Genomic DNA, 14,991 nt, shown 5'->3' with positions numbered 1-14,991 from the left:
TCAATGAATATCAACTATTACATTACTAAGTGCACGATATGCTGCACACTTCATATCATATTATAATACCAGTTAGAGGATTGATTAAGCCAAGAACTCTGAATTCAGCTTCAAGAATGCAGCTATCACCCACCAAGAATCCACTACCTGGGTCTTTAAATTTAGCCAATGCTACAAGCTGTCTGGAGCCCCACGCGGCACTCGAGTGGGAGAACTTACAACAAGCTGTCATACAAATAATTAAGCTCAAGTTCAGAAGATGTTGAAAGTTAAAAATGTCTCAAATGCTCATGTATGAGCTTGTAAGGTAAACATGGCATCACCTTTTGCTTCAGCATGGTGCCCACCAATTTGGTCTTTTGCACGCACAGTGTAATCCATAAGCAATTTAGCATTGGGTGGGAGAGTTGATGTGTCTAGTGCTAAAAACATTGAAATGCTATTGCCCTTACCCTCAAGTGTTCCATTCGGGTATACACGAATCTTCCTTGAGAGTAAAAACCAGGCTAGTCATAGAACAAAATTTATAGTCTTAGAATAATGATACATATACACCAAACTAACTCACACCATCACTATTTGATTGGATATGTTGGCATGGTCCATCTTTAGGTGAACACCACATCACATTCAATCATAATGAGATGTGAGTTGGTTTAGTGTATATGAAAAATAAGTATCTAAATATTTCTCATAATCTTTTATATGCTTTAATGAAATGCTTAGGACTTGAAAGTATTTTCATGTACCATTTATAGTCTCCGGCGAGAAACGGCGGGGACTCGTACTTGTCTAGATTTGCTATGGAATAGTTGTTGAACTTCCAACTATGGGAAAGAGTAGCAGGTTCTTTTATCATTGATAAACAATCCCCTTTGTTTGTGGTCTTGACAACGAAAACCTCAGCTCCAAAAACACAGGTATCTTCAATCAAGTATCCGTTTGAAGAATCGTAAAATGTGTGAAGGTCAATAAATTTTGCAATGCCCCATTCTGTTTTCAGGACATGGAAACGCCTAGTGCTTGCATCTGTATGCAGTTAATTTCATTAAGCAATTATTAATTTATTATACACTTCATATTTTCTCATAATAATAAAAGTAACTTTGTACCTTGTGTTGTGGCATATTCGTCCTCTTGGAAATTATAGAGAGAAAAGTTGACAATGGCGTTAACCTCCCAATCAAGAGGTAACGAACTTGGATCTGTAAGCGCCAAGTAAATGGAAACATGGCCTTCCCCTGCTCTCCTTTTGTTCCCGGTGGGGTATATTGAGAGACTCCTATAACCACATCCATTAACATTAAATTGAATACATACAACTTTGTATAAAGCATGAATATTTTAGTGTTTGTGAGCTAATTCAGAAGTTTACTAAATATTAATTAAGGTGCATCAACTTGTGCATGAGCAAAATAAAAGCATGTGTACCATTTACAATCCCCAGCTTCAAATTCTTCTGAGGTTACTTTTTCTATTGAGGCCTTCGCAAGCAATGAGAAGGATTTGACCTCGAACGAATATTGACTTGGTGGAGATTTTCTTCCTAAAAAGATGTCACCAAACAGTTCAATATAGACAGAGAAATGTTTATTATTATTATTATTATTATTATTGTTATTATTATTATTATAGGAGTAAAGGACAAATCCGTCCCTGACATTTTTTTCCGCGGACATTTTTGTCCCCGAGGTTTGGAAAATACTTTAATGTCCCTGACCTTCCGAAAAAGTGGACATATTTATCCCTCCGTTAGAGTCGCTCCGTTTGCCCTGACGGAAAACGGTGACGTGGCTCCCGTGGCGCTGACCTGGCCGTTACGGGCCGCCACGTGGGATGAACTTTTGAAAAGAGGACGTATTAGTCCTTTCACACCAAAACGTGTAGCTTTTCAAAACAGCGTCCTCTCACCCCAAAACGACGCCGTTTCTTCCCCACCCCTCCAAACACACTTTAATCCCTTTCTGCATTTCCAATCAACAATACTTCACCAAATCCAGAAGCAGCAAATTCAGATTCAACAAGCAATTCAGCGACATATTCACCAACAACAGAGCACAAATTCAATTTCACAGGCTCAGTTCACAATTCAACCAGTCCAAATTGTGCAATTTATGAAGAACATGTAAGAACTCCTTATAATTCTGAAAAAATTGCTACACTCTCAAATAGAATCAGCAACTTACCAGAAATTACATATGGAGAAAACGGATCTGAGAGAATAAGAAAAATTATGCAAACAACACCTGAGAGCTTGAAGGACTGAGATCAGATAAACTCTCCGGTGCATCGATTACATGCCACCGAACACTGAAGCTCCATTTTTCGTCAGAATTTTCGTCTGGAAGCAGTCTAGAGATATGACCAACAGCAACATGAAGATTTTGGCCCACGACATCAATATGGCAATTGCAAGCATTGACAGCAAAAGGCTTACATATTTGCTCAGGCAAAGAAGGGCCATCTATGGCATCCCAGGAGTCTGTTTCCGTGTCATAGACCTTTAGCTTCATTCTTTCGAGCTCAGAGACAACAAACAAGTGGCCATAAACAACGACACTTGAACCGGTCCAGCCTTCTCTAAGTCCAACAGCCATGTTTTTCCAATTATCTGTTCTGGGATCATAGACTTGTCCCCTTGGAGAGACATAAAAGGGCCATAACCAGTTTTCGTTGACGAGAAGCTTTCCGTTGAGAACTGCTGCATCATAAGATGCCATATTAGTTCCTATGCTGGCAATAGAGCGCCAATTTCCAGTGAGAGGATCCAATACCTTTCTCATCTAAATACACACCTCACCTAAACCCTCCCTTTCACAACTAAACTTGATTTCATTCCCCCCAAAATCCAAATCCTCCTCAACAAACACAAAATTCCCTGACTTTATGAAAGCAACTTCACCACAAAGCCAATAACTTTACCATCAACTGGAAAGAATTTAACTTTGGAGCACAGAGATACCAATTTACAAAAAGGCAAAAGCTTAGAAGCAGCACATAGAAAAAATCTCAGCTTTATCTGAAATAGCAATCACTAAGGACCCCACGGCGGGACCCACAGAGACGTCATCGTCCTTGGCGGAAGCGTCGTCGTCAGTTCGTATGCACTTGCCGAGTATGAAGGGAGTGGGAGCGAGCAAGGGCTTGTGGTGGAGCGAAGACGATGCGGAGGTTGAGGAAGGAGAAGAGAGAGCCAGCACCGCCGCGTACGGAGACGGAAACGGAGGAGAAGCTGGCGGGAGTGGTCCGGTTCTGGTGGCGGCGATGATTGAGGGCTCGGCCTAGCAGAGGAGCCACTCGATGGTCTGGCCGTCGGACTTGTGGCCGAGCTCCGTCGGATGCCATGGGTCGGAATGTTCCCTTTCTTCCTTCACCCGCTCCACCTTCACATTGAACTCGAAGGATTAGGGCTCAAGGATTTCATAGATTGGGGGTGGGGGAGAAACGGCGTCGTTTTGGGGTGAGAGGACTAATATGTCCTGTTTTGAAAAGCTACACGTTTTGGTGTGAAAGGACTAATACGTCCTCTTTTCAAAAGTCCATCCCACGTGGCAGCCGTAACGGCCAGGTCAGCGCCACGGGAGCCACGTCACCGTTTTCCGTCAGGGCAAACGGAGCGACTCTAATAGAGGGGTAAATATGTCCACTTTTTCGGAGGGTCAGGGACATTAAAGTATTTTCCAAACCTCGGGGACAAAAATGTCCGCGAAAAAAAAGGTCAGGGACGAATTTATCCTTTACTCTTATTATAGTTACGTTCCGAGCCGATTCACCACTATACTTAATGACAGATTAATATAGAATATGATGATTAGCCATGGTCTAGTCATGTAGAGAACAGTAGAAGTGATGTCTATTAAACAGCTTCATATTTATGTTCCAATATATTTAAAAAATATTATTTATATACTAAAATCAGTTATTATAATGTATTTGTGTATAAATATGCATATAATTTAATTTTAGTGTGTATTTTATATTAGTAATTAATTTTAGTGTACACGTGACAAGGTTGGCATTTATTAATTTACATCCTTCTATTTCAAAGAGACCACAAACGATAAAAGAAAAAGAAATAGCACAAGCTATCATATATGAGGGGATTGAGATAAAAGAAAACAATACCTCTCATGTGTCTGATCGATAACACTGGATTATCAGGTGGCATGTCCATGAGTAACGAGGACCTTTTTTTTTATGTTAGATAGTTAAGGACTAAATAGCAAGGATATTTTTTATTTGGCTTTTAAGCTTCTTCACAAATATTCTAATCGGCTCAATACAATTTATTCACATTTCTACTAGAAGGAAAGGATTGTGTGAGAATATGTACTTGGCAATGCCAAAGATGAGGCTTTAAGCCATGGTTTCATTTGGAAAAAAAGGTTCTTCAATTTGTTCGATACTTCAAAGTTCAAATATGGAATCAATTTGACTTTATCATTCTTTTTAACCAAAAAAATAAATTTGTTTTGACTCAGCTGCCAAAAAAGTTTACACAAACATGGACGCACGTACACACGCAAGTTTATATATAAGGTGAGTCACAACACACAAGTATTTAACTATATGTAGTGTAAAATTAATACTATGTCAAGATAAAACTCACTTATGCATATTAAGTATTTATCAAGGTGGCTATTTGTTTTTATGTAAACATAATAATTAAGATGTTAATATGTATTATGTTAAACAGTTTAATGAAGAATAAGCATAGAAAATTAGATTTTAATTAGTCAACTTTTTTTTTGTTGTTGTCAATTTTCTTTTTAACTTTTATTTTTTTGGAAAATTTAATATGTATAACTGGAATTTATATTTTATAATTCAAAATATAGGATTTAAAATTAAAAAAAGTTGGCTGAAAATGTTGTAGGCTTCATGTTTCTGTTGATTATGCGTTAAATTTAATAGTATCAGAAAGAACAACATCAAGTCGTTGTAGTATAGTGGTGAGTATTTCCGCCTGTCACGCGGACGACCCGGGTTCGATCCCCGGCAACGGCGCTTCTTTTTCACTTGTATTGTACGGTTCTTTTTTGTTTGGTCGTGAGCCCATTACTGTTTTTGGTCAACAAGCCCATTACTTCAAAACAATTTAAGGTCGTCTCAATGCCCAAAAATATTAACATGTGTCAGTCTGAAACAAAATAAAATCAAGCCCAAAAAAAAGAAAATAAAAATATAATAAGACAAAAAAAAAAGAAACTTCTCTGCATTGAACAAAAGAAGGAAAACTCTTGCAGACTGTGCTAACAGCGAAGCTCCGACGGACAAAGTCATCATCGCCGGCTCAGTTGGTCGCATTCGTCGCAACGGATCGGCGAGGCTGCTCTAACATCATCTGAAACAGATGCAGATAAGGTTCTGAAAACCGGATCGGCCCGGCCGGTAGAACCGGTTTAATCGGGAACCGGCACTACAAACGGTCTGGTCCACTATCCAAAATCGTTGGAAGAAAAAACCATTCAAAAACCATCGAATCGGTCGAGAATCGGGCGGATGGACCGGATCAATAACCGCCCGGTTCAAATAAAACGACGCCGTTTTTTATTTTTTAGGAAAAAAAAAAAAAACCGAAACAGATCCGTGAAGTGTGAACCAACCCTTATTCCCCAATTCATTCGTCACTCACTCACGCCCTGGACTGGAGAACTCTGAACTCTGAAGCAAAGGGAACCCAGGTCGTCAGCGCCGCCGCCATCCCCAGGTCCTCAGCGCCGCCGCTTCTTCCTCCTCCCCGTGTCCTGAACCCAGTTGCTCGGCTTGTCCTCTTCATCTTCGCTGGCTTCTCGGCATGGAACCCAGGTTAGTGGCTTCTCGTCTTCATCTTCACTGAGGGCTCGGTCTTCTTGGTTTGAAGTTCCGAAATTGTTGTTCTTCGGTCTTCTTCTTCGGTATTCTTCAATTTTTGTTCCATTTTTCTTCGATTCTTCTTCTTCGGTCTTGGTTTGAAGTTTGGTTCTGAATGTTTTGTAAATCGTAATTTCCTGTTGTTGATGGATCTGTCTTGTACTCTTGAATTTGCTGGTTGCTGATGGTTGAAATTTACAAATTTGCAAATTTGTATCAAACTTCTGATTGTCTGTTACTCTGTTAAATCATGTGTATTAAAATAAACTTACTCTGTTATATCATTTATATCAACCAGAACACCTAATACTTACTCTTTTACTCTGTTTTAGTGTTTTCTAATTGCTCGATGGCTCCTAATTTTTTTGTTCATATTTGCTCATGGTCTGTGGCTGTGGCTGTTTTTAATTTCTGTGGCTTAGTCTGTTTTCACTGGTTCATATTTTTTTATTTTTCATTGATTTCTGTGGCTTAGGCTGTTTTTACTGGTTCATATTTTTTTTTTATTTTTCATTGTGCTGTGGCTGTTTATAATTGCTCGATGGCTCTGATAGTGTTTTACTGGTTTTGTGCTTCTGCTCATTGATTTTGTGCTGCTGCTGTTTTTTCAGTTTCTAAAATTTTTGTTGAAATTTTCTCGCTGTTGCAAAAATTAGAAATCAAATCATTATTGAAATTTTTTTATTTTTGTTTATCTTTATTGATTTCAGGTTTAGTGTGGTTACTTTATGCTTGTTTTATAATGTTTGTTGCTGGATGAAGTGTGCAGGTAGTTATGTCAGTCGTTCTTCTATCTTTTAGATGATGTACTTTATGCTCTAAAGTGCAACTTGCCAAAGGCTGCACTTAAGAGGAGACAAACCCATTCGTCTTCATACTATGTGTCCTATATATTATATGCCTTTGAAATTATCTATCCTAGCTATGAAGATCTACCCCGCCTCTTGTTATATTCTGTTTCTGCATTTGTAGTCACATTTCTTATCTTACTTTATGTGCTAAACATCTAGTTCATGAGAAACTTCATAGAATTAAGGCTAGTGAAACATTGTTATAATTTACTGGATAATGCATGTTTTTCTAAGTAATACATATACATTTGGTACTTTTTAAGTGTTTCAAGTGATAACAAAACTTGAGAGCATTATATTTATGCATGTTTTTTTTTTTTATTGTTGGAATCAGCCACTCTCTGAGGTAGTTATTAAGGGACAGGGCATTTATTCAGTTTCATTATGATTCATTTTGTGTTCATTTTTGAAATATTTGTTTGGTTGAATCAGACATTTTTGTGAATATGATAAACACATGATTTGGTATGTTTATAAAGTATAAACTTTTTTTCGATTTTTTACTGTACATACAATTAAATATGTAGATGACTTATTGCTTGAGTATTATAGTTTATTTTCTAATGATTTATTAGAATGTTGTTAGTTTATAATATAATGATAACGCGTATTTTTTTTTTAAAACGGTTTTTTTGGTTGAATTGCCGGTTGAACTGGTTAGACCAATAAATTAATAAACCAGTAATTAGAGCAGTTTAATGACTGGTCCGGTTCTCAGAACCTGCAGATTTGAAGCACAGAACCAGGTCGCGAGGATATGGACTAGCAGAAGCAAAGCAGCGACTTGAAGCCGCAAGGAGAAGAGGCGAAATTCGGGTCGGATCTTCGGGTTGGACGCGTACGGTTCGGATAAAATCAGTTCAGTTCTATTCCACTCATACATTCCAAAACACCCTGGGAGGAATTGAATTGAATATCATCAAGGGAAATGAGGATAGTTGGGTTGACCGGCGGAATCGCATCTGGGAAGAGCACCGTTTCCAATCTCTTCAAGTCCCATGGGGTTCCTGTTGTTGACGCTGATGTCGTCGCTCGTGTACGTTATTTTCTTCTTCTTCTTCTTCTTCTTCTTCTTCTTCTAGTGATGTGTGTGTTTTTGTTGGGGTTTTGCTTTTGAACTGAATATGATTCTCAAGCTCAGTGAATGTTTGGAATTCGCAGGATGCTTTGAAGAAAGGTAGCGGTGGATGGAAAAAAGTTGTTGCAGCTTTTGGGGAGGAAATCCTCCTTGAAAATGGAGAAGTCAATAGACCCATGCTTGGCCAGATTGTTTTCTCCGATCCTGATAAGCGCCAATTTCTCAATCGGTTATCAAATCTTACTCTTTTTCTCTTCATTTACATGAAATTTCTTAACAATTTTGCATATGTGGATTGCTCAAAGCTACTTCTTTTAGTATTTATTTCTACGTGCTCTTATCCTAGATTTTTGGTCAATTCTTTGTCTATGGTTAGAGTAGGCTAAAGTTGAAGACTTAATAATTCTTAACCCATAGCTAGATTCAATCATTCCTAAAGTAAAATGCATCATTTTTGGAATTAGATTGTTGATTTTTTTTTTTTTTTTAATTTTCGTTGTGATCATGTTTTAGATTACTGGCTCCCCATATATCTTCTGGAATCTTTTGGGAAGTGGTGAAGCTTTGGCTTAAGGGGTATAAGGTTATTGTTCTTGATGTCCCATTGTTGTTTGAGGCTAAGATGGACAAGTTCACAAAGCCAATTATAGTTGTGTGGGTTGATCCTGAAACACAGATAAAGAGACTCATGGGGAGAGACAAATCAAGTGAGGAGGATGCTGGGAACAGGATCAATGCTCAAATGCCACTTGATGTGAAGAGGAATAAAGCAGATATAGTGATAGATAACACTGGATCACTTGATGGCTTGAATGAACAGTTTCAGAAGGTTCTGATTGAAGTGTCAAAACCCTTGACATGGACTCAGTTTTGGCTTTCAAGGAATGGAGCCTTGATCATACTTGCTTCACTCACTTCGGGTGTTGTTTTGTGTATAAAAGCACTTTCATAGTCACTTGTGTTCTTCGGAAGGTTAAATTTGAATTTGTTATTTTTAGCATTTTAAAAGATGAATTTGTGTTTTAATTCATAATTATGATGAGGTTGACCAGTGTTTTAACATTGATATTAATGAGAAGGTAGATCTTGGATGTGAAATATGAAAAATTCGTAATTGAAGCCACTGTTACCTTTTGCTAAAGCCTGCCTGAACCACTAGCTTACAGAAAGTGGAAGATAACTACGTTTCCATTAAGATATCATCGTGTGTTGATATAGATGTTTTTGTTCTCATGTTTAATTTTATGGCTATACTAAACTATTTTGCCAAAAGACTGCATATCCCCTAATATTATATTTCAAATGATTATTAGTTTTAAGTGGAGTCCTACACATTAGTGATGATCCATTGCTCTTTTTGCTAGATACACTAGTAATAGTTTTTTGCAAATTTAACTTTCACTTTTTTATTTATTTTTGGCAACCGTGCATAAACCAGCTAGCTAGCTTCTGGCATGAATAGGTTACTTAATTTTTCCTATATGCCAATATGGCATGGGAGATATCATTTCATATTGTTCATTCTTTTTGCCCTTAAAGGAGTTGATGTAGATTGGACCCACATTCTTCACCATCAAACCTTGTGTCTTATACTGTTTGGCACAGCATAGATCTAAGGCATCTGTTCTAATCTTAAGCTTAAAACTAACTAACTTGGAGTGGAATCTTCTAGAGATGCCAGATATTCTTGTATCTAACTAACAATTGACATACTGCTCAATACATATAACTAATTACCTGACATGATATTAAGTGTTAGTGAATGGTATATCAATTGTTAACTTTTTCTACTTTCCCTAAACTTTCTCTACTTGGGATATTTTTTCTTGATAGGGGTAAAATTTTACTCATAACATCCGTTTATGGTGTGCTGAAGTGAAACCTATCTGTTGTGGTCCATTGGTTATACTTTTTTTTTGTTTGGAAATTAGAGAACTAACTTCTTTTGGCTACTTGAATATTAGAACACACTCTTTTGCTAACCTTACAATAGTGAGTAGTTTACTAGTTTGTTGCAGTTGCTGTAGTTTGTGATTATGTTTTATAAATTGTTTACTCAATATACTTGATGACCTAGTCAGAGCCAACTGTTTTGCAGAGTGGCAGAGTTGTCAAAGTCTTTCCACTTGCATATTGTTTTGTTTTGCAGAAAATGTTGAAAAGATAATTAATTAAACAAAAAATGTAGAGGAAATGAAAAATCAACATGTCTTGCCAAAATATGAGAGGTGAATATAGCTCACATCTTCTTACACTGAGAGAAAATCATTTGCCTTCTTTGTCTGACTGATATGAAGAAAGGGTTAGTTCTCATTGTACAAAATGTTGCATCACATAAATTTAAGATGTACAACGTAATATCAACTTATATTTTATTTACGGATTTAGTTAATAATTGCATTTAGAACACCCTTTTATATTGAAAAATCAAAATTTTTTAGGATATGAATTAACAAAATCCTTCTTTAGAGTTCACGCATTCTAAACTATTAATGTTTAGGATGGAAATGTACAGATAGTCAAGGCTGACTCTCTGGGAAATTGGGACCATTCTACTGGTTGAAGATTGGCTCACTTATTGTTTGTGAAAATCGTGCATTTTATTTGTTGAAATGTTGTAAAGAGATAGGATCATGATAGCATGGATTGGTTGTGTGATAAATGGCCCCTGAAAATCTGCACTGAAAGTACTACAACTTATTGGTTCATCAGAATTTATTTAAAAAATCTATAAACATTAGTTGGGGACATCATTCATGATTCATCGAAAGGCTGCCCCTTCATAAATACCTCATATTTAAAATATGCATCTATCGGTTATTAACCCCTCACTACTCATCACTCAAGTACCACTGTAAAACTGTAAACTACCAACAAGAATATGAGCATGCTATAAAGAAAGCTGTACCATTTTGTCATGGATTCCCTCCAATCTTCAATGGCTTTGATCATTATAACACATGTTGTATCAAGATATTTGCATATCCACCATCATTATATTCATTCATCCTTTTCATAAGATTATTATTAGTATATATGCTGATCAAAAGCCTATGCAAAAGTATCTAATGATAACTCCTTCAGCATTTATATATTGTTATTATATTATGCCACAGATTTGGTTCATAAAATTAAAGCCCACCTGATTAGCAAATACTTGTAACCTGAGTTATTAGGGTAGCATCATGAATTTATGGTTGATGGACCCTAATAATCATATGATATCATATGGGGGTTGTATTCAGTGGAAGCTCTGCAATCATAGTCAGAAAAAAATGAGTGGTGATGAAGGCCTTAAAACCATCTGATATGACAGATAATAAGATTTCAAAAGTTTTCATTTTATGCAAAGGAATTCTCTATGCTACTCCACAATCACATATACCTGTTTTTGACATTCTAAGAAAACTTGAAAACATGAAAACAGAATCACATATTTTAAAGTGATCATGATTAATTACCTTAATCCTATCAGAAAGATCTTTATTATTCTTTATGTAATTATATAGAAGATTATATTCAACCTCTCTGATGGTAGTATGTATATTACTTTAACCATGCACATGGCTTGGCACATGCTACCCCACCTAAAATATAAGCTCATGGTCACGTGAGTTTGCTTATGTGTCATGAGGATGCTGCTGAATGCTTAATGGAATGTGTGACGTGGCATCCACACCTAATGAGTGATATGATTTCTTATTTTCTTATATGGTGCCATCTATTATTTTTCTCTTATTTAACTCCACTCTTACTCAATATCTTCCTTGCTCTTCTTGCTTCCTTAGCTTGGTTTCCACTCCAACCACAACTCTCAAATGGAAGCAGCTAAGCCACCATCTGAAGAAAAAACTCATCATCCTGCAGCTGGAGAAATTCTCAAGTACCAGGTATATACACTAGATATATATATATATATCTCAAGTTCATGTTCACGTTTTCAATTTGCATGTGTAATACATGCAGTAATATTCAATCATTTTGGCTCTATTTGTTCAGAGATGGGTTCTGAGAGTCTTCATCCACTGTGATGGCTGCAAAAAGAAGGTTAAGAAAGTTCTCCAGGGAATTGATGGTATCCATTATTTTTTATTCTCTTTGTTCATGCAAGTCTTGGATGATGATGATATTCATTATAATAACAACAACAACAACAACAACAACAACTGACTATTCATATATATTATTAATTAGGGGTTTATACAACTGAGGTTGATTCTAGGGAGCACAAGGTTACAGTAACCGGTAACGTGGAAGCTGATACTCTGATCAAGAGGCTTCTAAAAACAGGTAAATATGCAGAACTTTTGCCAGAAAAACAGCCACCACCTGCTGAGAAGAACCATAACAAAAAGAAGTCTGGGAAATCCAAGGGGGGTGGTGGTGGTGGTGGTGGTGAAGGTGATGATGTTAATAATGATGAGAAGAAGAATAATGAACCGGCTGGCGGGGATGTTGGTTCCAAAGAGGGTAGTGCTGATGGTGATGAAGGTTCAGACAAAGATGATGAATGTGATGAGGAAGAGGGTGCTACAGCTACTGCTGGTGGTGAAGGTGGTAATAAAAAGAAGAAAAAGAAAAAGAAGAAGAACAACAACAACAATAATGGTGATGGTTCTGCTGCTCCTCCCGGAGGAGGAGAAGCAAATAGTAAAGTTGATGATGGTGGAGATGCAACATCACCAGCAGCAGCAGAAGCTGTTTCTGCAAAATCAGTTGCATCTTCTTTGCCTCATCAACAACCAGTAATTCAAAATGCATATCCATATCCATATCCTCCACCACCACAAATGTACTATTCACCACCACCAGCATATGGATTAAGCTATAACACAGCTTATCCTCTATCAAGTGCTTCATACTATGTTGGGTCTCCTATCATGCCCATGCATCATGCATATGCTACTACATACCCTCACCTCCCACCACCACCACCCTCTGATCCTATCAGCCACTATGTTGATGATGATCATCAGGATCAATATCAAGGTGGATGCTCCATCATGTGACAAGATATATTACTTAATTAGTGGGGGATGGATCTGAACATGTTGTTCTAGTTACTAGTTAGTGTAATAATTTTTATTTTTAGTGCTAAATACCCTGAGGAATGGAAGAAGTTGGGGGGTTAAATTTTGTAATATTCTCTACCAGAGTAGAAATTAACTAGATGGGTAAAAACAAAGTTTTCTAGTAATTGAGTCGACACCATTACATGACATGAAAAAAACTGTAAGTCGACTTAATGTACAACATAAAATTGAGTATAAATGAATATAAATAAGACTTTGTCAAAATAAGAGGAGGCTTTGACAAAATCAAATTGTTGTTTTTGTTTAACTTAGTAGCTAATTTTACGGCTTGAAACTGTGACTTTGAGGTCTAAAAGAAGAGGAAAGTCATGCTAAAAGCATAGCTTTTGGGTTTGATGAAGGGAAGGCCAATGCAATAGCTTTAATTTGCCATTCTCTGTAATATGTAGGACATGAAATCTTCCTTTCCCTTCTCTATCTTATGTGTAAAGTATATATATATTTTTTGGGGTGTACTAACTTGTCTTTTTCTTTTCCTCTCTTCCCATCTTGATTGCTAGTTAGTAGTTACAAGCTGGCAACTACTATAACTGATTTTTGCTTATTTTCTCATGCATGTGAGTTTACTTGCTTGCTATGTAAAGTAACTTGGGATCTTTAGTCTTTACCCTTGCAAGTTACTGAAGAGTGAACGGTGTGTATATAAATTACTTGCTATGGAAAATGCATGATCGTCTTTTGGAAAGTGATCATGCTATGTATCTCTTTTGATTAAATAATTTGCTCTTTTATGTCATAGAAAGCTTGTTTTGTTGTAGTTGTTGCTAGCTATGCCTACTACCTTTTATTTCATAGGGACCAATATCATGCTTCAATTAATTCCTAGCTTTTCTTTTAATTTTCCTTTTCTTTTTGCTACTAACTTATTAGGCAAAAACCCATGTTTTTTTGTATTTCATGTGTACGTGTGCAGACTTTAATTTCGTGGGAGAGAGTGAGAGACCACAAATTCAGAATCGGTACCATCAATTTGCAAATTAAATAATGAAAATTACCATCAATTTGCATATTAAATAAAATAAAAATTATGTTAAGGTAGGCCATTTCATTAAGTGAGGTGGAAACAACAAGTTAAGAGAAGTGGAACTTTTATGATTGCGCTTATCCTCACTTTACAAACCCAACTGGATATTCAAAGTACATGATGCTTAAAAAATGTTATTTCAATTTAAGGGTTGCAAAAATTGTCGAGATTTGATTTGAATTTTGTTTTGTATATACAGTTACTAATTGGTTAGGTTAATGATAAATTCTTAAACAGAGCTTTTATTTGTGACAAATTAGTTCTTGATGTATCGGATTAAAAGATATTGTAAAAAATAAAAAAAAGTTTATAAATATTTAATTATTTAGTATTCTCCATTGGTAGATCTCATAAGATGAGGAGGCAAAACTAAAAGGTAGTATTTGGTTAAGGAGATTGAGATTGATATTAAAATTAGTGGACTGAGATTTAATATTGTGTTTGGTGGTAAGAGATTGAAACTAAAATTTTAATTTTCATTTCCAAAATTTTAGTCTCCTTAATATTTTTAAAAAGGATGGATACACGTAACTAAAATAACTGAAATTTTAATAATATTTTTTATTAAAAATATCTTCATTTAACTTTTTAAATTTTAAATCTATTTCTTAATTTTTATATTTATTTTAGTTTAAACATAATATTAAAATATAATTTAATTCAATATATTTTATACTAAATACAATACAAAAATTTAATTCAATTTCAATCTCTCAATCTCTTACTTTGAATCTCAATTTCTCAATCTTAATCTTTTTTAAAAAGTTGTGTGCATGCAATATCATTATTAGATGTAATATCATTTCTGTTTCTAATTTTGTGTATAGTGATATTTAGTCAGCATGTCACGATATCTTCAGCATTAAGCAATAAGCATTTAAAATGAATGTCCAAAAACAGTTAATTATCCTTATAAGTTATAAAGTTTTCTAATTTTCTTTGGCAATTTGGATCCCCACAAATTTCCTTCTTATCTTCCCAAAAAGTTCTAGAAAGCCCCATGGAGTGATGGGGTTAATGAAAGACTTAAATTGGACATAATTGGATCAAATAAAGAAAGATTTAATTGGATACAATAATAATTATAATACA

General features: G+C 35.8%; 3 protein-coding genes and 1 non-coding gene across 6 annotated transcripts; 3 read left to right on the top strand and 1 right to left on the bottom strand.

Annotated features, from left to right (window-relative positions):
- Positions 1–55: 55 nt before the first annotated feature.
- On the bottom strand, positions 56–4,191 carry LOC130935553 (MATH domain and coiled-coil domain-containing protein At3g58210-like). Its single transcript, XM_057865347.1, has 6 exons — positions 4,126–4,191; positions 1,432–1,546; positions 1,113–1,282; positions 750–1,029; positions 324–487; positions 56–225 (listed from the first exon to the last, which is right to left on the bottom strand). Exons 1-6 carry the CDS (start codon positions 4,172–4,174, stop codon positions 56–58), a joined length of 948 nt encoding a protein of 315 aa, XP_057721330.1. The 5' UTR covers positions 4,175–4,191.
- A 744-nt stretch (positions 4,192–4,935) lies between these two features.
- TRNAD-GUC (transfer RNA aspartic acid (anticodon GUC)) lies at positions 4,936–5,007 on the top strand. The gene has a single exon. It is a non-coding gene; the product is annotated as a tRNA-Asp (tRNA).
- A 627-nt stretch (positions 5,008–5,634) lies between these two features.
- Positions 5,635–9,096, top strand: LOC130932405 (dephospho-CoA kinase). Of its 3 annotated transcripts, XM_057861729.1 has the most exons (5): positions 5,643–5,808; positions 7,423–7,740; positions 7,866–8,011; positions 8,296–8,365; positions 8,459–9,096. In XM_057861729.1, exons 2-5 carry the CDS (start codon positions 7,633–7,635, stop codon positions 8,732–8,734), a joined length of 600 nt encoding a protein of 199 aa, XP_057717712.1. In that variant the 5' UTR covers positions 5,643–5,808; positions 7,423–7,632; the 3' UTR covers positions 8,735–9,096. The 3 variants fall into 3 exon arrangements, with proteins under 3 accessions (XP_057717711.1, XP_057717712.1, XP_057717710.1); XM_057861728.1 differs by having other exon boundaries at positions 5,635–5,808; positions 7,432–7,740; positions 8,296–9,085; XM_057861727.1 differs by having other exon boundaries at positions 8,296–9,085.
- Positions 9,097–11,455: 2,359 nt separating this feature from the next.
- LOC130932543 (heavy metal-associated isoprenylated plant protein 36-like) lies at positions 11,456–13,082 on the top strand. Its single transcript, XM_057861883.1, has 3 exons — positions 11,456–11,672; positions 11,782–11,857; positions 11,977–13,082. The coding sequence occupies exons 1-3, from the start codon at positions 11,601–11,603 to the stop codon at positions 12,789–12,791; spliced, it is 963 nt and encodes a 320-aa protein (XP_057717866.1). The 5' UTR covers positions 11,456–11,600; the 3' UTR covers positions 12,792–13,082.
- The last annotated feature ends 1,909 nt before the right edge of the window (positions 13,083–14,991 follow it).

The sequence above is a fragment of the Arachis stenosperma genome, chromosome 6 (genome assembly GCF_014773155.1).
Source record: "Arachis stenosperma cultivar V10309 chromosome 6, arast.V10309.gnm1.PFL2, whole genome shotgun sequence".
Classification (NCBI taxonomy): domain Eukaryota; kingdom Viridiplantae; phylum Streptophyta; class Magnoliopsida; order Fabales; family Fabaceae; genus Arachis; species Arachis stenosperma.
The sequence above is the reverse complement of the archived record's forward strand: the minus strand, read 5'-3'. Positions and strand labels throughout refer to the sequence as shown.